This window comes from Vanacampus margaritifer, chromosome 4, assembly GCF_051991255.1.
Source record: "Vanacampus margaritifer isolate UIUO_Vmar chromosome 4, RoL_Vmar_1.0, whole genome shotgun sequence".
NCBI classification, from domain to species: Eukaryota; Metazoa; Chordata; class Actinopteri; order Syngnathiformes; family Syngnathidae; genus Vanacampus; species Vanacampus margaritifer.
In genome coordinates, this window is record NC_135435.1 from 22244459 (window position 1) to 22269573 (window position 25115).

The 25115-nt window shown below is 40.3% G+C and overlaps 1 protein-coding gene across 10 annotated transcripts in view; it reads right to left on the bottom strand.

The window, feature by feature from the left end:
* Positions 1 to 25115, bottom strand: part of loxl1 (lysyl oxidase-like 1) — a 66888-nt gene that overhangs the window by 14158 nt on the left and 27615 nt on the right. For 5 of the 10 annotated variants that reach the window (XM_077564066.1, XM_077564071.1, XM_077564064.1 and 2 more), the window contains 2 exons: positions 7403 to 7430; positions 5797 to 6925 (listed from right to left, as the gene is read on the bottom strand). In XM_077564066.1, the coding sequence (XP_077420192.1) occupies positions 5797 to 6796 (1000 nt within the window). In that variant the 5' untranslated portion in view covers positions 6797 to 6925; positions 7403 to 7430. Of the gene's footprint in view, positions 1 to 5796; positions 7431 to 10515; positions 11948 to 11982; positions 12287 to 12335; positions 12479 to 25115 lie in introns of those variants that run through there. The other 5 variants (XM_077564074.1, XM_077564067.1, XM_077564070.1 and 2 more) reach the window with 5 other exon arrangements.

Sequence of the window (25115 nt, forward strand, 5' to 3'; positions counted from 1 at the left end):
AATCTTTCTGCAATCCAGCCCTTTCCGGCCCCATCCTATATTTGTCATCAATTTTTAATTCCCTGGCATTTATGAAAGCGCTGATGGAGGACACGAGGGGGCAACAGCGACGGGGTCAACGGTTCAAGAATGGGTCGCGATGCAGACAGCCTTTGGCCGCTAATTACCGTACATTCCCGATGATTATCACGCGTTTCTAATGAGATGCTCCATCGGCCTTTCCAGACCAAGGGTGAGTTTGGGGTGATTGAGCCAAAGGGTCGGATTTTGTATTTGTGCGTAATATCGTCCCAAAAGGGAACATAACACACACTAAGCCTCTAACTAAATGCAACTTATTATGAATATCAGGCCGATGCGTTATGCAGATGACGTTATGCTGCCTCAGCTAATGTGATGTGATCTTCCCTGATGCTCGTTTTTAAAAGGAACCTGCCACCTGAGGTTAACCTTTAATGAAGCATGTGTAGGTTGATGAGTTCTATCTTCGGGGGGATGAAGCTCTACTTGGAAACATGTAAGCTGGTGTACGTGAGGGCTTATTGCCATTCAGCGTGAGGTTTTCATACTTTAGTCAAGAGCTGCGGGAGAAGAATGAACATGTCGAAGAAAAACAACAGTAATCTCACAGTACTGCTGTCAGTTTTTTGTTTTGTTTTAAAGTGGGCCACTGACAAGTTTGTGTGAATGTTACAACAGCAAAGTTTGATTTGTTTGTCTATCCGAAACTTCAGAGGAGAATAAAACAGTCTTGTGTATTTATTTATATAAAAAGAGACTTTAAGGGGATACTGAGAGGAGCAAGAAAAGTGTAGCTAGCAGTGCTATCTCATCAAAATGGTTTTGGTATGGCACGCTTGAAACACGGCTAACCAGGTACTAAAAACAGTACCTCATAGTCCTGAGTTTTGCCAAAGAAAAAGGTTCCAAACTTGAAACCATAAATGCTTACAAAATAACAGTTGGTATGCTAACATATATAGCAAGATAGCAACCTAAAGAGCAGGCATGTTGTAAAATCCTTATGGATATGCCTTTTCTTTTTCTTTTTTTTTACTGGGGTTGCTATCTTCTTGTATGCTAACAACTGTTAGCATGTTAACATTTAAATCATTCTTGAAACCATAAATGCTAACATAATAACCGTTGGTATGCTAACATATATAGAAAAATAGCAACCTAAAAAAGTGGACATGTAAAATCCTCATGGATCTGCCTTTTCATTTTTTGTGTACTGAGGTTGCTATCTTCTTGTATGCGTGCGTGATTGGCAACGCTGTGATTGGTCAACTGCTGGTCACATGACATACGGACGCCATCTTGTTACCCTGCTGAAACCGAGCCAAACTCTCTCTATATACGGCTGTGCTGTCAGCACATTAACATTTAAACTTCTCATTTGAAACTGTACACAACTTTTTGTATATCATTTTTAATCATGTGATCAGTATTCGTCGGCCAGGAAGAGATAGGTAGGATTTTCTATTCAAACACTCAATAAACACCGAAACAAAACAAAGTGTCAATCTTCAACATGATGGTGCATGACATGGGAAAACTAGCTATACGCTAGCATACCAAATGTTAGCATTTTAACAGCTTTCATTTCTAATAGTACCTACGACAGGGCAAGATGTAAAATCCATTTCTTTCTCTTTGTACTTATGTACTGTAGCTAGCTAGCTAATATAGGGTGACCAATGTCCTCTTTTGTTTTAATTTTTTGGAATAAATAAATTCATGAAAATGACCGTTTTTTATTGTGCGACAAATGGAAGGTGGATTGCACCATGTTATTACTGGTACACATTTTACCAGTACTCTTTGATTATCTATGATGCGTTTTTGCTTTATTTTATTTTTTTTAAAGGTTTATAAAAGCGGTATCTAGACTGACTTAACAAATGTTTGTGGTATGTTTATAGGAACCGCATAAGAAGTTTTGACATGTTGTGTTTGCTCAGTGTTTAGCATGCAGGTGACTTTAAAAGGGCTTTGGCTCGCTCGCTTCTTACGCAAACATCCTTTCTCAGCGCTCACTCGCCGTGTGAGGCCGATGTAGTAGGACAGGGCACACTTCCTGGGGCAGACCATGTAAACATTGTAAGAACCGTGTGAGACCACCACACTTTTGCTTTTTCGCTCTCTCTCCCTCTTTTCCACCCAAGAAAAGACTTTGTTCTCTGCCCCCGCTAATCTTTCGAAATGAGAAATTGGGTCTCTTTTATAGGGATGAAGTGTTTGGAGGGACCAAAGCTGATCGGCTCTCAACAGCATGACAATGCCACATATTACGCTCTAAGTGGGGCACGCTTTGGAGACCTTGCCAGGCATTTTATATACGGAAGAAGTTGTAAAAAGGACGTGCAGGCCTGCCTTTAAGATACTTTTAAGCTAAAGACGATGAGCCGCAGAGAAACGACACATCAGAGTATTTCACATTTATTGAGGTCAAATTAAAGACGAACAAGTGACTCATCGTTTAGCACAGCTTTCACAGCACACTGTGTAGCCTTGTAAATGATAGGAAATAAAATAAGGTTTACTGTTTCAGTAGATGGCATACCAACTGTTTGCATGTCAGGATTTTATCATTTCTCAAATGTACTCAAATTCGACAGCCAGACATGATATAATCTCCTCTTCAATTCACCTTTGTACTTTATTGTAGTCATGATGATGTCCATCTGTTAGCTGCTAACCGATGGACATCATCAATTTGATACAATTCTAAAAATGTTGATATGCTAACAGTTAGCATATCAACATTTTATAATTGTATTAATTCTTATACTAATTCATACTAGGCTATGAGATATGATGAAAAGTAGACAGATTGCTATTTTTATTCTGCTATACGTTGATTTCTTCTTATTAGCATACCAACAGTTAGCCTTTTAGCATTTCATCAATCTCATCACGAAGAAGAAGAAACGGGCGACAATAAGGAAGGTGCGGATATTATTAGAGACTGATGGCATTCATCGATTGCACCTGTGCATTTCAGCGACAGGGACACTCCGTGCCACAGGTGCGAAGGCAGGTGGCAAGCTGGGTTTCTCGCTTATGCTTAAAACCTGTAAAGTTGCATTTTTTGATTGGCTGTTAGATTAATGCTGTGGCGTCGTTGACTGGCGTGTCAAATTTGTTGCACCGGTTTACGACGGTCGGCTACTCATGAAAACTAGTGGCGGGACGGCGCACACTGCATGACATTTCAATCGTCTTGTCTGCAATGCTCTGTATGCAACGGACCTTGGTTAGACATCATCAACCTAGTGTATCATTAGTAGTCCTCTTCTGTACTATCATGTGATAACTAATGAGCCAAATAACATGGAATGCTTTGCAGCAGCCTTAATGAATTAATCAGTGCCAATTATTGTCTCATTATTCTTTGGCATGCTGGCCAGTGGCTTTGTTTATGAATACTTTATTTGAGGAAGTGTAGTGGATAGTGTGTATTTTTAAACACACAAACACAACTTTGCTTATTTTCATTCAGGAACTGAAGTGTTTATGAATTTGATGCTAATATAAAAACACTGATTTGCAATGAGGGTTGGGACTAAATTAAAATATCGAACTGTTATCTTATGCAATTGTCAGATTCAACAGCAACAGATGAACGCTACATTGAAGCAGAAGTCAACCTCCCAAAATAGTATTTACAATACAGTATGTTCCATGAGGTCCTACTAGTCTAAACACGGTATTCTGATTAATCTTGCATTTGTGGATTATTAATGAAATAGCAAAATCTGCCCGTTTTTATCCACCTCAGTAGGCGGCCATTTTGCCACTTGCTCAGGGCTCAGTTAATGACCAATCAAGGCTCATCTTGCAAATGTCACATGACCAAGCTCAGAAAACAGGTGAGTACTTTTTTGGAATACTTGAACCTGAACTTGAACTTTCATTGTGGAATACCCACTTAAGTTGAGTTTGAGACAACTGCTCTAAGTGTTTCTGATAAGCAACACAATTCAATGTTCGCAAAATTGTTGTGTTAAGATGGGGGTATTTGTCTTGGCTAAGCCCGCTACATGTGCCGCACGAACATCCCACCCACATCAACAAGTGTAATTTTTGGACACCTAATGAAGTGCTGCCTCCAAGAGTGAAAAGACATGGTCTTACTCTCATTACGGTTGCGCATTCTATTCTTCACACTGCGGGCTAGTAGTAAGAGCTCTCCTTATCCCAACCCTGTGAGTTGTAGTCTACATTGGCTCTGCTGTATTGGCGGGACAAGCAGTGGCTCATTTGCATGAGTTGGGACTGGAAAGTGATAGTATGTTAAGTGTGCTGGGGACATCTGGGAACTATTTTGAATTGCAAAAAAAAAAGCACAATGTCTCCTTTAATACAAACGCAGCAGACACCCTGTACCTGTCATAATGAGTGTTTTTGATGACTTGGTTTTGATGAGATTTTGTTTTGTCATATTTTCCTTTTTATGTCTTGTCTTGCCTGTTTTTTTCGCTCCAGCTAACACATTTCTTGTCCAAATGTGCGTCAGATTGTCTCGTCAGTTCATTTGTAACTAGCTCTCTAGCCTCTGGTTTCTTTGTCTTTGTGGGTTTCATTGTTTCTCGTTTCTGTTGTTGTCATCAGTCACGTTTGAGTCATGTCGTTTCCTATTGCGGTGAGGTTATACCCAGTTTTCGTTGAATCTTGTTATTACGTTGAATCTTCTTTTTATTTATTTAATTAATTAATTTATTTTTTAAATAAATACATTTGTCTTGAGATTACTCCTCCTTGGTCTTGCCTCCAACACCAAGAAAACCTTCAGTTTGTGACAGTCCCAGCACTATAACAGCATCATTGTTTTCCGCAAAGCAGCAATTACAAGCATAACTCCTCTGTTGCTCCCTTAACCTAACAAACTGGGCCAGAGTGACGACTGAGCTAGCTAAGACATCTGTACGCATGAAGTCATTTAGCGCTGTGAGCTCGTTGGGTGCTGAATGAATGAAGCTTTTGCGAGCATGAGGGAAGACCAGAACAAAAATCTGTAATGTTAATGCTGAGCGTTAACAGCCCTCTGCGTTGAACATATTGGAAATTTCACGTCATATGTGCCTCGGTAGAAAAAACAAGTTTATCTTAAGTACTGTTTGTTGTTCAACTGAAGGCTCTTTTACATCCCAAGACTCTTGCCGGGACTTTCCATATCACCCTTTCTTGTGGGGAGTGGTGATTCGCTGTATAAACCACCCCCTCTCGTCCCAACCCACCCCTTTCGAACCTTGTTTACTCTCTCTTGTCCCCAAATGCAGGAGGGAGCCCCACCTTTCACCAGACGCGATGAGGTCACCATCGCCGTTAGCAAACTGCACGTGAAGCACACAGAACCCCACTCACATGCAAACAGTGCTTCTTGTGTGCTGGGCTTTCTTAAAAAAAAAACGACACAAGCAGCTTGAAATGAATTTGCACCCCATTTTCCTCTTAAAAAAAGTCATGCTGACTCTTACAAAGATTGCTTAAGACATCTGATAAACATGTTCAAAGATGATGATTGCATATTTAAGAGGGCGGAGAGAGCGAGTGCTCAACTTTTGCATCATTCAAATTCCTTTAAGGAATTGCGACGAGAAATGGAAAAATCCCCGCCGTGGCTGCAAGTGAAGTATTAGTCTGCTTGACTCTGAAATATTTAAAAAACTTAAGAGTCTTCTGCAAACCCCTAACTCTCTCTGGAGAGCCAACTTCCAGAACCAGATGTGTATATTAGTCATTTTTGTAAACTATTCCAAGTGCAAAAAAATAAAAAGCAGATTATTTTACCTCTTTGCTCTTGTTGATATACGCTCCCGACGTTTGTTTGCTCAATGGCGGAGTTTGGAGAGATTCTGCCAGGTGGGACAGGCTGCAGGAAGGGAGACTGCGGTCTTGCAAATGGTGGGAACTGCTCATACTGAGGACTCCGTACTGGTGCTTGGCCCGCCGTTCCCGGCTGGTCCACTCTGCTTTCGGGGACAGAGGCGGCGGGGTCCTCGTTGAACAGACTGTGGGTGTATCTGCGGTCCAGGCCATCCGATAACGATGGCTGGGCGGCCTGTGCAGGCACCGCAGGGTTGGACCCGTAGCTGTAAGACTGGTAGAAATGATAACCGTCATCTGTGAATTCAGGTTGCGAGCCAGGCAGTACCGGGCCCGCACCGTACCCCATTCCGGTGTACCCCTGTCCTCCGGCGTACGATCCGCCGGCGTAACCCCCTCCGGGAACTGGTTGAAAGGGCGGCTCATAGCTCCTGTATGGTCCCTCATAACTGGGCTCAAAAGGTAGAGGTTGGTAGACGGGCTGTTGAGGAACGGGATACTGAGGGTAGGACGGTATGTTATACGGCGATGAAGGGTAGGAAGATGAGGAGCCTGTGGATTGTCTGACCCGAGTGCCGGAGGACCCCTGGAAGGGTAATCCACCTGATTGCCTCCAGTTATCAGGCACTTGCCCGAAACCGAAAGGATGCCTGGCTTGTCCGCGGATAGTCTCAGAGGATCCCCGCGAAGGCGCTTGTCTGCGGACGTTTCCACCTTGAGGTCTACGGGATGACCGAGGGCGGGTGTCAGCAACCACTACTCGGTGATCTTGGTCCTCCGTGCCGGTCCCGGCGGGAACGTATTCGGACCCACTGTTAAGCAGGCTGAATACTTGACCGTTGTTCTCCCACTGGATCACCTGCCGCCACGGGGCGGCTGAGCCGTCCTGTCTGGAGGTCCGACTCTGACTCTGGGCCTGCCCCGATCCCGCCAGGACGAACACTAAACAAACAACAGGCAGCATTGTAACTTGTGACTCAAAACACCTGTAGCGCTGTCAAAAAAACATGAGTGTCCTGTTTCCTGGGGTTGGTGTGTCGGCAGCCTTGAGGTGATGCAGGGCTTCTGCTCAGGCACATCTGCAGCTCTTTTCCTGACAAGCGAGAGGAAGGTGAAAGACGTGGTAGTCTGTCCAACGTCAGACGTTCCTGCCTGCCTGCTGCACCGCTGCAAGTTTCTATTTGCCTGATTGCTTACAATGAGCTGTGAAAAAAATCTGAAAAGTTTTTTTTTCTCTTCTCTTTTTTTAAGGAGAGGTCCCACATGGCCCTAGTGCTAGTGATGTTTCCTGGCCTGCAGCAGGCCAGCCCTCCGTGAGGCCTCCAGAATCAACATTACCATCTGCAAAGGCATGTACTGTAAAATACACCTCACTTCTCACAACTTCTTGGACTGTTCACATTGTGGCGTATGGACAGGCATATACACATATGCGAGCAACAGGTGTTTTATATGGCTGCTATTGCTCTATTGCTTTACCTTTTAAACTTATACCACAATAATGACGAGCAGATGTGAGGCTTTAATTGGTAACAGTGAGCATTCTGTCATAGAGAGCGGGTATACTTACACAATGAACACATGGTTGGAGCACGTTGCTAAGGGAAAGGAAACAAGCAGTGAGTCCTTAGGAGTCCTACACGAACAGGACATTTTAAAAATGCACAATTTACTAAGAATGGGCCTTAAAATGCTTTACCTAGTTTGCTTTACATCAACATGTGACACATTTTGCAACATCAAACTCACCTTTAACTGAATATTTTCTATTACAAAAGAAATATTCTGTACATGTGTTGCCAAATGCATCTCTTCAAAATTCCGCTTTTGCCTGCACTCATTTAAATTTGTAGGCACCCAAGACAATAATTGGGCTACAGATTATTAAATGTATGTTTTATTCTCCATCTCTTATTTCTCCTCTTTTCTATTATATGTACTCCTTCTACATAGTGCCCCCTAGTGTTCATAGTGAGGCACCACATAACTGAAATACCTTGTGTTACAGCTAGAAAAACATGCAGTTAAGATATGAAAATGTTTTTAATGACATGTTGTTACTCTTAAAATATTATATTTAAGTAAAACCTGTGGCATGTTCATGAAAAAAAAAAAAAATCCGGGTTTTCATCTCTTTTTTTTTTTAAAGAAAACTAATTTCCATCACAATTTCAGTCATGTAATGCAATCAGTGCTTGCTATCAGCAAGTACTCAAATGTGTATTACTGCCAACGTTATAACATTAACAGTTTTTGGATTTTTGTTATTATTATTTTTTACTTAATAAAATATATTCCATATGAACTTTATTTTTCCTCTAAATTGACTTATTTTCTAATACTATTTATACTTAGAGTTGTTTCCCCCTAAAAAATATTGTATTCATAAAATTAAGAATAGAATATATTTTTAACATTCCCAAATTAACATTTATTAAATGCATATTACAATTTAATTATACAAAGTGCATGAAATGTATTTATTATTATTACGTAAGACATTTTATTTCAGTACAAGTAGATTGCAAATATAACAATAAAATAGAAAAATGTTGTCGTATAGTTATAGTGGATGGGCCCTGTTTAAAGTGGGAAGTGTGTTCTCTCCTCCCATATCCTGACACACAGACAGCAGTGCCACAAAAACTCCTCCACCCCTCAATACCCCCCTATCACAAACATACACACATGCCCACACACACACAAACACACACGTACACAAAAGACCCCCTGAGCCTGTGAGCTGAGACACGGTTGTAGCCCAAAGTGGTACTGCATGCACTCGAAACGTTCATTTGCACAAATGTTCAGAGACGAGTCATTAGTCGGCATGCTCACGTGGGATTGGAAACAAGCTGAAATGCACGCAGGCAGAGAAAAAAAAATACAATCCACTCCTCTGTTATCAAAGTCAGCAGTTTAGAAGGTGTTTTCCTTGGACGCCACTGGCCACACAGCGATGTCACACGCCCAAGAAAGGGCAACATTCCTACAGGCCTTAACATTCCCTTTGTGTCCCATAGAAACGCGGCACTTGAGTGCATTTGGTCAAGGGAAAATAACGTGTTTCGAGCTATGGATAATCTGTATTTAATTACATTTCAATGGTTTTTAATTGGATATTTTTCTGTAGCTGACAAAGACATACAGTAATTAAATAAAAACACTCCCTTTAACAAGTTCAGGCTTGGCAGAGGTAACAAAACATGTAAACTTGAATTCTTGTCTGACGTATAGACATTAATGAACTTTTATGTTTAATTATGTTATATGCAGAATTCAGTCAAGAGAAAATACATACGACTTGAATGACTTTTTACACCAAACATCAACAGTGGTTATTGTGACTGAAGAACCATTGTAGAAAATGGTTAAGGTTATTCAATTTTGCGGCATGTTTTCAATGGCAACAGTGGAGGCTTTTAAAAGGTCATAGTTTTGCATTCAAGCCATAATACAACAGGAGTGACACGTGCTTATTGTTTCAGTTGCAAGACACCCTTGCAGTAAAGATGTGAACTGTCGCTGCATGCTTTGAATGCTTTGGAAAATGTTGCCCCTCCCACCCATCACATACACATTTTTATTTTTTTTTTTTACATACACACAATTATCCATTATCCAAAAGCCACACAAAAATGTGTCAGTTTAGCACAAATTATCCATAGGATCTCTAAATGATTCAAAATGTAGCATTCTAAAGCTCCAATTTTGATTGCCTGTTAGCGCAATACTACGAAAACAACTTGCTAATTATCAAAGTGGTAGTGCTGTGCAATTATAATGTGGTTCTGTATGTTTCTATATAAAGCAAATCAGAGAGACAAGGTGTAAGATTAGCAGAAAATTGGTTTAAATCGTGACAGTTTTCCCACTTCACGTACACGTTCATAAGCCAGATAGCTTCAACAAAGTGTACGCATTTCCTTCGAGCTCGTTTGCATGCATGTCAAAGCCTTGTTTTTCTTTCTCGTTTAGCAATTAATGATACTCAAAGATGTTTTTTTCTGGTGATACAGCTTGGGGCTTTTTATTTCTTTTGCACCCCCCTCCCCTTTTCTCCATGCTTAATTACAGATTGATCCCAGAGGATTTTTCTCCAGCAAAAGAAAACTGCTGTGAGAGACACTGGGAATGTCTTGAGATGCTGTCAGTGGAACATTCCAGTGAGATTTGCAGAGTTTTTTTCCCCTTCTTTTTGTGCGTGTTGCTTCCGCCGCCTCTGCTGCCGTGTGCCTTGTCACGTCGTGCTTCTGAGAAGTACTCTGAAAAGAGCGCTTTTAATGGGAGTGACTGTGCAGAATGGGATGAAAGCCCAGAGTAGGGAAGCCGAATGCGACTATTGTGGAATGTTACTTAAGCTCAAACGTCCTTGAGGTGGCTTGATTTGGGGGCTGGTGCTTTAAGAATAAGTTATTTCTTTGTGTTTTTTTTACAATGTTTACTAGGAAGGACAAAACTTGACAAGGGGTTTTGAAGGAACTCGAAGTGGCTAGCACTAGCAGTTAACGTTAGAGGGCTAATTTCCATACCGACAGTCAACTCCCAGCCTTAAAATGACAGCACGACACTGAAATGCTTTTCCACACAGTCAAGCTTCTACGCTAGTCAGTCAGCTAGCACTAGCAGCTAATTTCAGAAGACTAGCTAGAGTCAAATTTCCGGCGAGATTTGTTTATTTACCTTGATTGGGCATCAAAGTGTAATGATAAAGCACACTTTTACTACAGTAACATGCTATAATCAAAAATAAAACACAAATTAAAGTCCCCTTTAAAAAAAAAAAAAATACAATTATAGCAAATTTCCCCTTCTCTGGCTCATCTCTATACAGCAAGTGTCTAGCATTAGCACTAGCTAAGCATAATCATCCCCGTAGAGACTATTAGTCAATTCCTGGCTCAATAAGGCACTGTAAGTTAGCGGGCTAGTTAGCTGTTGCACAGTCAGCCTGTTGCTAGCGCTAGCAGCTAATGTTAGCCACTAATTCCCATGGCAACCAGGCAGTCAACTGAATGTTGAGTCAGGACTCAAACATGACAGAAGAGCACTGAAATGCTCCTTCGCGCAGTTAGCAAGCGAACTAATTAGTCAGCCATTAGCTAAGACAAGGTAGGGTTAAAGGACTAATTTCCGCGCTGACTAGCAGTGAAATCTTAAACGCAAAGACGCAATGATAAAACGCACGCTATCACTATCACACTAGACAGTGTGCTAGTCAAGCAACCTATGAAGAACCAAGCTAACATTATTAACTATATTCTCATGGCAACAGTCAACGTCGAATGCTGTCTGTTGCACAGACCAAATATACTCCTTTCAACGATTCATAATGCTACACTTCAGACAGCTTTGTGATGAACAAATCTGTGTTTTACATCTGAATTCAGTATGTAATGTATTTTTGTTAACAATCTTCTGAAAATGTCAATTCAAAGACTGGAACCTTGTGCGGCAAACAATATTCAGGTCATGTTTCTTTTATCATTATTAAACTTCAAGTAATATCGTGCCATTAATTGTGAGCCACCATTGAGGTAATCTGTAGGTCATCTTAATTTATGCAACAAAAAAAAAAAATCTGACTTGATTGTTGTAGCAATGGCAGCCAATGTTGCAGATGTTATTCCACACTCAATTCCCTTCTGCAGTGTTCTCTGCTTACCGTTCGGCTTTGATGTGTTACTTTTAGTGACACAATGTTTTTGTTCATGGTATCTTTGCAAGCATAGTGAAAGAATGCAAGAATAGGAATAAAGAATGCAGACATTCAGACGTCCAGACAATTGAATTAAGGCACCATTGCTACGTTAATAACACATACGACTAAAGCAACATTGGCATATTCAAGGACAACATATGCTAAAATCTTATTTCTCTTAACATGCTTGCCAGTAAAAAAGAGGAAAAAAATGAAGTCATCACTTGTCTCAAGGTCGCTTGTTATGAAAGGAGACGGGTGGCAATGGCCGCACCGCAAAAACGCGCGACCTTCCCTTGACTCTTTTCTACTTTCATCTGCTTTGCTCACTGTCGCACCAAATAGCCACTTATTATTACTTCCATCCAGCGTTGCTGCGTCTCAAGCCGCTGATTGCAAACACATTGGGGGCCATTCCGCTCACGTCCGCACCCTTTTGAAGTCCTCACCTGCTTTGCATTAATTTCATTTTCATTCAAGGAGAGTCATCAGGCACCTGCGCTCCGGAGTGCAAACGCCCCTCAGCGCGTAAGATAACTCTAATGTGTTCAAATGGACCTTGTGATCTCTCTTCAACGAGATTTAAAGTGACGGTTTGTTCTGTTGAGAATGAGCGCGGAAAACTGATTTAGTGTTCCAGGTGTGTTTGCAAATCTTCTGAGAGCTGTTGGCCAAGTTACTAACAAAATCAAATATATTATACTTATGTGAGTTGATTTAATGGGCAGCACAGTAGACTAGTGGTTTGCACGTTCTGGTTGCATGTTTGAATCTCTTGTTGAGCATTCCTGTAACATCTCACCGTGCTTCCGTAGATTTTCTGCAAGCGCTGATTAGTATTTAACCAAGGAGCTGCTTGAAAAATGACCGGACGTTCAGGAAACTCTCAAAATTCCGACGGACAGTCTGTTCCTGATGGTGATAACTCAAATAGTATCCAAAGTACTGTTAAACCAAACAGAAAGGCTGGACTTAGACAGACACCCTAGTCTCAGTGAGAGGAGCAATACATTCTGACTTTGACTAGACTTGTGGAGGATTTATAAAATATCCTTTGCGAAATGTTTTATAGTTCAGAAAAAAAGTGAACATCTGGTCACCACAAGGTTAAAATACATTGCAACTTGCTGGACTGTGATTTTAACAGGGAAAATATCTAATATCATGTTATTTGTACATGCCTTACATCACTGTGTTACAACAAAAAGTGAACGTTACTACGGAGATCCTGCTGCCATGATGTCAATATGTGTAATGGCCAGAGTTCAACTTCGGGAAAGGCAGTAAAAGCAGATAAAAGGCTCGGTATGCTGGGAACTCGTAAGAAAAGATAATAACCTGCCCCACTGTACACATTTTTGCAACTGGCCGTGCAAAACCCCAAGACTGACCCCACCCGTACTGCTTTGTACAGTAACCCAATGTTGAGTCAATTAAACTGTGCCTCTGAGAACCACTCCTGGCCCCCAATGCACGATCGAGCCAAGATTGTCCTGATTGTTCCCATGAGATTGTTTTGGACGCATTTCATTGCTTACATCTTTGCTAATCTTACTGGAATCAGATGGATTGTAAAGAAAGGCAGAAATTCAGTTGAAATGTGACTAACACACCATATATTTATTGGAATAGTCTGTAATTGTGGGGAGAATAACAAAAAAAATATGTCAACCTTTATTTGGACATCATACTAAAAAGATTGGAGGGAAAGCAAAAAGGAGGGGCTGCTGACGGCAGTACTTTCCATAGTGCTGTGATAGCCCTGTAGCTTTTTTTTGTTGTCTTGCTGCACTGATATTCACATTTCGTTGATGCCGTTCCAAAAACGCTTGATAGCCTGTCAAAAGTATATTACTTGAGATGCATTTTTTGGGCTAGACTGGACACATGAAACCCATACACATCTAACCGGTAAATAGATATCTAAATGGTGGAAAGGTAAACAACTTTTAAATACATATTCGTGATATCAGGCTCGCGTCGACACGGTATATCTGATCCGTCTGTTATCTGCTAACGTGATGCTGCAGTTACCCGTATCCGCATTTGGAAGAGGCCTAACTTCGATCGGAGGATATCCGTGACGTATATCTGAATAGTTCAAGTGACACAATTCAGTTTTTTTTTTCCCCAAGTGGCCCAATTCGGATATGCATCATGGCAGCATGAGTATATTGAGTCAGATCTTCAGATGGGAATCAGGCCTCTACTAAATGATGTGTCGGACATATGCAAATGTTCAGCATATTCACACAGATCATATGTTCCCGGTCAATTTAAGATGGACGTCACTTGAAGTGCACTGCTTAGTACAGAGGGTCCTCGAGTTACGTCCGAATTTTCGACAACCCCTAGGTGTTATTGTGACCATTTTTTGGCTTTTTGTTGGTTCTGACCAAGCCATTTCAAAATAAAATACTGCCCACGGGTTAAGTTGGATTTCACCGTTTAAGTCGATATTTACATCAAAATATTTAGTGCAGTAATTTTTAAAAATATTTGCACCACAGAGAAAGGCCGCAACCAATATTTCGTGACATTCATTGCTGACGGACGGCAGAGCGAAGCTAATTCAAACTTAAACACGGAAATATGATGCACCTGATGGCGAGCCGACCTGCTCGAAGGACGCCTGTTGCTAGAGGTAGCAACAACACAACTTCAAATAACTTTAAAATGGTGCGATTACTGTGGAAACGAAAAGGAAGGTGCTATGGACGAGGCACTTAAAGTCGAAACGACGTAGGTCACGTACGACAACTCGAGGACTCCCTGTACAAGGTAGATGCCACGGAGTTCCGACTTCCGGGTTTCACACATGAGCGTCGTTTCCGGCCACTGATGGCTGCGTTCCAACACTCGCACCCCCCCTGCCCCCCCCCCCCAACCCCGAGTTCCCGTCCATCTCTGAAATGCTTCGGACAACTGAGACAGAAACACTACACACACGCACTCGTCGACGGGAACGCGCAACCGAGAGGCACAGAGGTGTAAGCGCAAGAACAGGGACGCGGCCCACACGTCGCAAACAGGAAACGGAAACAAAGCTGATGTGTGAAAACCAGGAAGTCCGACGTCCCGCCTCTTCCGTGGCATATACCCTATTGTGCATGTACACTGATACAAACACCTGCTATGAATGTAATTTACAGCAAAATCAAAGTGTTAAATACCGTCTAAATTTGCTGCATTTAAGGTGTGCGTTTCGTTAAATGAACAAAATAATTGCCAATGGTGGACAGTGGACTAATGCCAAGGTTACCCTCATCTAAATCAATTGAGGTAAAGCCTGTATACCATTTGCGGGGCAATCGTTGATGAGTGCTTGCAAAGGCAGAGAATGTTGATTTCTCGTCAGGCTTGGTTCAAGGTTGCAACATTCGCTAAAGATTTTCTAAACATTCTCCATGTTCAAAATCTCCTACTCCTACTAAGCTATTGAAACTGTTGGCGATCTGGAGAACGTTTATCGACCTTGAACAAACTCTGATGAGAAATCAACATTAGCTACCTTCGCAAACTCAATATTTGCCCCTCAGTGGGATATGGGTTCAAGAGTCTAATATTTGTCTTGTTTATGTCTTACTGTATACTTCCACAACCAATCCAGGAAGTGGTCTCCCTGCCACTTGGTGCCCGTTGGGATTGTCTCCAGCAATTAACGACAAGTATGAAAAATGAATAAACGGATGTTTACTTCCACATTGTCACTGCATGATGTTAACATTTGCGGAGTTTGGGTGTCTGCACATGTGGCTTGTTTCATGTGTTCCTTCAGTGGAAACACAGCCACATCAAACAAAAAAATCGGATTTTGGCATTAAATTAGAAGAGAGCACTTGGACCTTCAGTATAAATTCAGCGTTGACATCCACTTCTTTTACATGATATCGCTCGTCTAATGTGTTTGCACGAGTACAGATTTGCGACCAGTAACCCTTAGCTCAGACTCAAACTACAAAGGCAGGGGGCGGGAGGATAGGGGCTAATTTGAGTTTGCCTTCATCATGACAGCATACTCCGATGCAGACGGCTCAACCTCAGGGAAGGACAACGAGGCAATACCCAATCTAAATCGGAGATTATAATGCAAACAGCCCTGCGGGGTTCGCTAATGGCTAAGGTGAACCCGAGAAGCGGCTACGATTCCGATTCAGGAATACCAATTAGGTCTCTCAGGGACGCGGCTATGGATGGCGGGGTAGCGGCTACGGCTGGATTAGTAAAACCTAAAAGAAACGAGGGAAGTCAAGATTAGGGATCTCGTAAAATTCCATTGTCATTTAGCTTTGTGAGGAAAAAGGAGGAAAGTCTGCAAACGTGCCAGTGAGCCCCTTTCATTGAGCTCAGAAAGGGTCCACTCCACAGATGTCCTGTTTCGTCCACGCCCCAGAGAAGTGTGGCCTACCCCCTTGTCCTCCAAGCTGATCACTCCACTCCACTCCCTCCCCATTTTTAAACGTTCTCCAAACGACACAACAAGGTCCTGGTAATCAGATATACCGACAAAGACAGACAACAACCGCATCGAAAATCATCTCACATCTCCGCTTGATAGTGTTCAAGGAGAAAAGAGTCAAACACACAAAAGGAATAGAGTGAATCCGTGGCTATTCACAGTTTACCATTATCGAGCTTAGCCTCTTCATGTTTTTTCAATGAAACATAACATATCTATTCTTGACTGTGTTTATTTTTGTGCTCTTTTTGTCAGTCCCCACAGTGCACTCTAAAAACAGTTGGGTCAAAAATAAACCGACTATGGGTCAAAAAGTGGACTGATCTTCTACTTGGGTCTATTTGACCCAACTTTGCGTTGAGAAATGGATCTTTTAGTGTAAAACAGCTCATAAAAATTTGGTCAGATCCTTTACTTGGGTCAAAAAATTGGGGCATTTTGTATAAAACAACCCATAAAGTGGATCGGTCCATTTTTGATCCATAATTGGGTTACTTTTCACACAACTGTTTTTAGAGTCCCATGTCACAAAATCTCCCTGCAGCACGCTGACTAAGTTTACATGCAGTCAATATTCGGGTTAAGGTTCGACTTCCGGTTTCTGAATCAATCGAGGTAACACGTTTACATGCGTGCCGAAAAGTTACTCCCGTCTACATGCTCATTTGTGCTTGATTGGAATAACCCGTTCGGACCGCGACGCACAAACAACATAATTATGTAAATAACGTAATTTCCGCTTTTAACTTACTATACATTCAATAAAACACATATTTATGTCACTAACCACGCTAAATAAAGTAGTCGGCTTCGGTGGGTTACATGCTAGAAGCACGTACTTATATAATGTATTTACTGTATGTGTATATAGGCACAAACTGTGGCGTTTTCGCCGTAAAGACACAAAATAATGTGAAAACGCAGTGGAGAAATCAATGTATTCAAGGGAGGCTCCTTTAGCAAGTAGGACGGAGCTGCGTGTACAAGTCGTGACTACATAGACCAAGATTCCTTGTGAATCAAATAAGCGAAGAAAAAAAGACGAAGAAGAAAATAGCGAGCATGCTCACAGCAAAAAACTTTGCCCCGATCGATCAAGATATTACGAATGTGTTTTTATGAGCAAAAATTCTGGTTATGGAAAGGAGTACCCAGGGCTGTTATTCAGGGGTTTTAAAAACCCGAATAAGAGCATATTCGGGGTTTTGCGCGTGTTTACATGGCCTTACAAAACCCGAATATTGCCAATATTCGGGTTTTAAAAGGGTTATTGCCTGCATGTTAACGTAGTCTGTGTTAGCGGAGAAGCTAATGAGCGAAGGTTCCAGTAATAGTATTGGTAGTGGCGCTATAAGTGCCTAACTAAAGAAAATTAGGCCTATTTTCGTGCCCAACACAAGACTAGTGTAAAGTCAGTTTAATTTATTTGATTGTTTTCACAAGCTGAAAGGAGTGTTTGCGCTATTCTACACCATTGTGGGATGGAATGCAGCCAATTTACGGCCAAATGAAGCGACTCCCCTCTATCCTATTAAAATCAGGTCGATGGAAGCACACTCATGCTTGACATTGCCTTTTCATGGCGAAACCTTAAAGAGCTCATGAAACTTTGATATTCTGCCCATATTGAATAGCATAGACAAAAAAGCTAGGCAAATTCCCTGTCTAAGATACCTTGGGGTCCACTTGAATGGATTTCTCAGTAGGAGTTTGTCAAAGTACAAGTCCTGGATTTCACCTAAAATGGCTGACTTCCTGTTTAATTTTGGGTGTGGGTGTCCACCCATTTATGGGTTGATTGGTGAAATTGATGTCCAGAGCGTAATTTTTTTAAAAACTTTCCAGAGGGCGCTACTGAGTGAATTTTGGGGGAGAGTGTTTGTGTCCCTTTAAATACAAATATTTTCACAAGGATACACACACACACACACCAAGAGGGTCATTAGACTTCTAATGAGGGGCGCTGTTGTTTTGATCAAGGCATCTCCAAATTCCGGACCCTTCACCAGGGCTAATTTGCTGATCATAGCCTATATTATGCGCAAATGGCCGCCATAATGTTATTCAAATGACTGCGTTGCGCACCGTAACGGATGCGCCATCGTGTTCAAAGTGCTTCTCGCTTTGCATGCTAATTGAAACAAGGGCCAAAAAAGTCCAGCGGTAATTGAGCAACGGGGAATTTAGGGTGGGTGTGCAGAAATAATGAAGAGGTGGGTACATTTTTCGCAGCTGAATATAATTATTGGCAGATGATGATACGTCGATCAACCTGTAAATAAGATGGTTGCCTAACTTTGTGCATCCATTAACAAAAAAAAATACTTATTTTGAGGTTCCATGTTTAAAGTGGTGTAGAAAATGGACTTAACTAAAAGATTGATAAACATGGCAGTTTAACAATGTTTTCCTTAATATGCCGTGATGTGGTACAGTTGCAAACCAAATTCCTTTTTTGGCATTTCAGTTTTGTATCTGGGGACTGCTACGATATGCTGTAATGTGATATAGTCGCAAACTATTTCCTTTTACATTCTCTGGAAACTGCTACAATATGCTGTTATGTGATCACAAACCTATTTGCTTTTGGGGGTCAATGGCAAATCTAATTCTTTGTTTTATCGTTAGTCGCAAACATTGGTTATGTCCTTTCTTCTTTTTTTTTCCTTTTTCTTTTTACAAGGCATTCTTCATTTTGCGTCGCCTCCCCTCATCTAGTCCGCCTCCCTTCTTTAGCCAGACAGAGTGATGAATCTGATACGCCAGCGAGTCAGATTACATTATGCAGTTCTCACAGATAAGAGAAGAGCGAAACAACTATTTTCTTTGGCCTTATCTCCTCCGAGAGGCTGTGTTTCTAAAAGGGGAACCAGCCTCCCCGGCCAGATTTCATTAGTCATTCTGATGCGAGGCCTTCAGTGCTGATTAGACTTTATGGGCTGGGAGATTTCACACCGCCGTACTTGCACTTTTTTTTTTTTCCTCCTCCTTCTTCACACCCTCCCTCAAGGTTATATATACACATGCATGCACGTGGAGCACATACACAACGAGCATGCTAATTGTTTAGTTCAGGTGTCGCACGTGGAGGTCACACTTTAAAAGGTTGGGATATTTTTGCTCGGGCGGCGAGCGTGAATTTAAGCCTCTTTGGTGCAAACCTGCACTGCACTACGGTGCACCGGTCGCCCCCAAAGGGGTTACAGACCTTTCATGTTTACGACGAACGAAATGAAGTCCTATTCCTCCCGACAAAGAAGCCATCACTCAGACTTTCCATGCATCTATAGAACATGTGGACTCCATCTGAAAGAGCAGACCATATGACGTGATGTTTACATTTACGTCGGCGCGCAATCCGTTTGTTTGGATTTTACAGCATAGAAAATGATGGTGATGATGTCATACACGTTTGGATACCAGTGTAGCGAAATTAAATTGCAGATTTCAGATTTTTACGCGACAGGCAAATCTTTTCATCAAAATTTAATCAAAGCTGGCTTTGTAGGGTCCTTTGTTCTTCTATTCATATTTTACATGACAAACAGATTCACTCCTAATAAGCTCAATTTCTGCTAATGCGTGCACATGGTTTACCTGGCCCCAAAAGACAGCCGAATTAGGCTTTAGCTCACCCACAAACGTATTTTTCCCCAAAATTTGGTTGAACTGCAGATCGTGCCACTTTCTGTATGTATTTCATTGTGCAAAAAACACAGTATCTCTAGAATATTCTATACTGTATGGTATATTAATAAAATATTATAATATATATTATTTCAATTCTCATTCATTTAGCTTTTTTTTTCTTTACATAATGACATTATTTATATAATTTTTTTCATGCAAAAATAAATGTGATATATTAGCTTTCTATTTTGTTTAATTTAACATGTTGGGGGAAAACAAACACACACACACACACACACACACACACACACACACACACACACACACGAATGTTCGAGCACTTTTTTTCTGACGGTATCAGTATTAGTATTCAACTGTTGGGTAGTCACAGATGTTGATACCAACTACCGATACCACTAATACTTTTGATACATAAAATTTCCTAAAGAAAAAACAATGACCGATAATTTTAAAGAAAGACCTATATATTCCAATATTTTAAAATTGCATGAAATTAAATGCAATTTTCTATTTTTTTTTTAATCTAATAAAATACCTATTTTGTATTTTATATTAGCTTTCTATTTTGTTTCATTTTACATGTTAGGGAAAACAAACACACACACACACACACGAATGTTCGAGCACTTTTTTTCCTAGACAGTATCAGTATTAGTACTCAACTGTTGGGTAGTCACAGATGTTGATACCAACTACCGATACCACTAATACTTTTGATACATAAAATTTCCCAAAGAAAAAACAATGACTGATAATTTTAAAGAAAGACCTATATATCCCAATATTTTAAAATTGCATGAAATTAAATGCAATTTTCTATTTATTATTATTATTTTTTTAAATCTAATAAAATACCTATTTTGTATTTTATATTAGCTTTCTATTTTGTTTCATTTAACATGTTAGGGAAAACAAACACACACACACACGAATGTTCGGCCGCTTTTTTTCAGACAGTATCAGTATTAGTACTCAACTGTTGGGTAGTCACAGATGTTGATACCAACTACCGATACCACTAATACTTTGGATACATAAAATTTCCTAAAGAAAAAACAATGACCGATAATTTTAAAGAAAGACCTATATATCCCAATATTTTAAAATTGCATGAAATTAATTGCAATTTTCTATTTTATTTATTTATTTAATAAAATACCTATTTTGTATAGAACACACAGTAAAATTGTCATAAATAAATTCAATTAATAATAATTCAGTGACCAGAAACCATCCCAGTACAACATTATTTTTTATAGCATTTAACATTTTGAGTATTTAATAACCCTTATTCATCCATGGACAAACACTAAAAAACTATTTAGTTATGTACCGGTAAATGCCTCCCTCTGATAAATGACTTACCCCTAATAGACATGTGCTACTTTTTGCATTTGAATAAATCCACAATAATATGAGGATTTATAGCATGAGATGTTATTCTGAAGTGCTTGTTGCTAAATGTTGAACTTCAACACTAAAGCACAATTCCGCCATATTGCACAAGTTTAGGGGTGATGAACTTTGGAGATTTCCACTGTTAGGACCTCCCCCAGACACACACACACACACACACACACACACACACATTGTTCTTACATGTGCTGCTTCACGGTCTTATAGGATCTCCTACACCTGCAGCTGTACCACAGCTGGAAGCATCAATGCCTTGCGCCAAAGCACCCCAGCAGTAAATGTAACGCACGTGTTGTGAAGATTCCACAATGACACATGCTGCCCATTCTCTCTGCAAATAACAATGGTGGGTGTTGTGAAAAGGTTTTACCTGAAAACACCCAAAACCTAAACTGAGGGTCAACAAGTTGCTGCCCTCTTGTGGACACCTCACAATAGGTTAAAAGAGGGAAAACATTACTATAATCCCCAGAAGAATGATTTATCTTGATGGTGTCAGCTCAAGCGCATATTAGAGATGATCATGGAGAGCATCTCGCAGGAATTAGAATTGTACAATACAAGCACTTTGAATGAGAGCCATTTTATGTAGGAGGAGTTTAAAAGTATTTTTTCTACAGGATGTTTAGCATTTGAATGATCTGTATTCCATTTCTTGGCCTTCAAAAATATTTAGTTGCTTAATATTTAGTCTCGGGTTAACATGATCAATATTTCATCTCCTAGCCCTTAAAAAATTGCTTATTTCCCATCAAAGAATATGTCTTGTGGTTTACATTTTCCATAGTCCGTTTGTTTACCTTCAAAATATATTGAGTTGCCTTCACAGTATGATTGCACTTTACTCTGAGATCAAGTGATTGAAGAGTAGTTAGTTCTTCTTCACGCACGTCATTAACATGGTTTTGTCTTTTGCTACATTGTGTGGCCCATCCATGCGTGTTTTTTTTAGTTTAACTACCATTGTGGGGACCAACTTGAAATTGTGGTCCCTACAAGTTCAGACCTCTTTTTGGAGGTCAAGACTTGGTTTAAGAGTTTAGGTTTGAATTGGGTAATGGTTGAGGTTAGGGTAAGGAATGGGAATGAGGGTAGGCAATAATTTTTTATGGTTGGGGTTAGGGGCTAGGAAATGCATCAAGTTAATGAGATGTCCCCACGACGATACAAAGACAAGTATGTGTGTGCGTTTGTATATATATATGTATGAGGGGTGGAAATCTTTGAATGTCTCACGATACGATTCCGATTTTTGGGTTTGCGATTCGATTCAGAATCGATTTTTGATTAAGGACTTTTTTTTTTTCTTCAAAATGATTATTTGATTGACTATGATTTTTACTTCAATCCATAGATGTGCAAGGAATTGTAATGATCTACTCCAGTCTGACTCGCTAATGCTAATTAGTGCGCTATTCGCGGCACTTTTATCACTCAAAAGAACGGCTCCACACTGAAAAAAAAAAAAAAAAAAAACTTTTATTGGAATAACTTGATCGTGACTTTTTCCTTCTACTCTCTCATGTGGCTTCAACTTCAACAGTGCATTAGACCGTGTGGAACCACACTGCCCCTCAGTGGCCAAACCGAGTACAACATGGACAGTGCATCAAATAAAGGCACACACAGACAAAGGCAAGACAGTATAATTTAATTTAAATAAAATGGATTTTGGGACATTTAAAATCGATTCTGAATCATACTACATATACATATACATACGATTCTTATGAGAATCGATATTTTGGCACACCCCTAATATATATATATATATATATATATATATATATATATATATATATATATATATATATATATATATATATATATATATATGCTCCGTTCTTATGTGATGGCTTGTAAATACAGAGTGTGCTGCTATATGTAAACATTCAGCATGGGAGGGAGTTCCTGCTTCAGCACTTCTCAATACCTTTTATATCTTTTTCCCAAGTTTTACTGTGCACTTCTTGGCAAGCTTTCGAGCACCTGGAACGCTGACTTGGGATCTGCTTTGCCAGCTTTTTTCTTTCTGTCCCCCTCTCCATCTCTCTTCTAAACTCAATTTGGAGCGCAGGTGAGAATTAAAAAAACTTTTCCGGGCATTTTTGAAAAGCACTTACAACTGAGGTTAAGCACACAAGCTTGTGGCATTTAAAATGGAGGTATTTTACTGATTTAATCAAGGCACCAAATGCACATTTACACATTTGATAACACTGAAGCGTATCGCTAACAGGTATGAGAAAGCATGATGACAAATCTTAAGTCAAGAGGATCAATTTGCAGAATGTGGCCATACAAATGTGTTGATTTTTTAAGCTAAATTAGCATTAATGTTGCACAATGTCCCTCAGTTTCACTTTGTTGATGTACAGTTGAACCTCAAAACAAACACATTTTTCCCATACCAGATAGTGGAAATGGAATTAGCCTCTTTGTGGGTCAAACTGTCACCATCATAGAACTTTTTTTTTTTGCTATATTTTAAAGGGGACATGTACCCTTTAAATAATAATATACGTCCCTAACATAATATGATTAATATCCTGGTTTATGGTTATCATACGTTGTTGTGTGCGAGTGGAAAACACAAAAAGCTAAACTAAAACCAAATCACACTTGACTTTGGTGATACCGCTGTATTGAGGAATCAAGAGAAGGCCTGATTCATTATTCCGGTCAGGCATCAAGCACTATTGGCTTTTTTTTATCAAGTTCCCTCTTGCGCCACTTTGAGGCCAGAGTAGGTTGGATTCTCCTTTTCTTCCCCTAAAAGATCAGCAGACAGCTCAATGGAGTCCCCTACCAAAGATAAATAAATAAAAGTAAATAAATAAATAAAACAGGCTTTTCATGCCACTGTTGAAAATGTCACCGCGGCGTTGCAATAAATCACACAGGCTTTAGCTTGTGATGTGTTTACTTGTGCATCGCTGTATCCGAACGTTCTTATCCGTACTCCGCTGGTCGCTTGTGCAATTCTTTGGCTTGGCTGACATTTTCCCTGGTTGGTTTGTCCCTCGCACCATATGGGGCTAAGCGTCTCGGAGAGCTGCGAACAAGCCTTCCCGACGGTCCACGCCCCTCCCTCACTGAGGCAGAGGTGATGTCGTTACAACTGCCAGGAATACGATACGTTCACTCGATGTAGAGTATAAATCGAATCCCATACAAAACGATTCAGTCTGGTTGCAAATCAATTGGGCTATCATGAACTAATCTTTAAGAATCGATTACTTTACTCCGGTAATCGACCTACACAGACGCCGTTATTTTTCATTCCCATTTCCAACAATAATCACGTCACCTGACACTCACACAGGATCACAGTGTTGATAGTGCAAGCTATGCTAAGCTAAGTTAGCTGGAGAAGCTTTATTCTATATATTTAAAAAATATATATATATTTTTTTATTTATTTATTTTTTTATTAATTTATTTTTTTTAAAAGGAGAGCAATGATGATGTCAAATCGAATGAACAATACTGAGCTCTAAAAAAAAAAAAAAAAAAAAAAAAAAGCTGGAGAAGCTTTAACATGCAGCGAAACACGTGGAGCCCCGACTGTAATGACAAGTTTGCTCTATATTATTTATTTAGTTGTTACTCATTTTCCAAAAATCATTTCCAGTTGAATACAATTTGGTCGTACACTGCCATTGTTATTTACGTCACAACGTGCGGCTTTCTGCCGAGCAATGTGAAACGCTTATAAAGAAAGCAAGGTAAGCCTCGTTCCTAAAGAAACAAACATGCGATCGGGAGAGTCGCCCTCCCCCACGCCGCGCTTTTGTCATTCACCAGACGCATTCAAGAGTTTTGATCGCCACTTTAGGAACGCTACGGAGACTACCTTGCTTTCTTTATGGGCGTTTCACATTGCTCGGCAGAGAGCCTGCCGCCATTTTACGTCACGACGCACTGAATGCGTTGCGACGTAAATAACAATGGCGGCGTACGTCCAAATAAAGTTTCTACAAAATGTATTAAAAAGGAAATGATTTTTGAAAAATGAATCTCATGTTAGTAACAGCCAAATGAATAATACAGAGC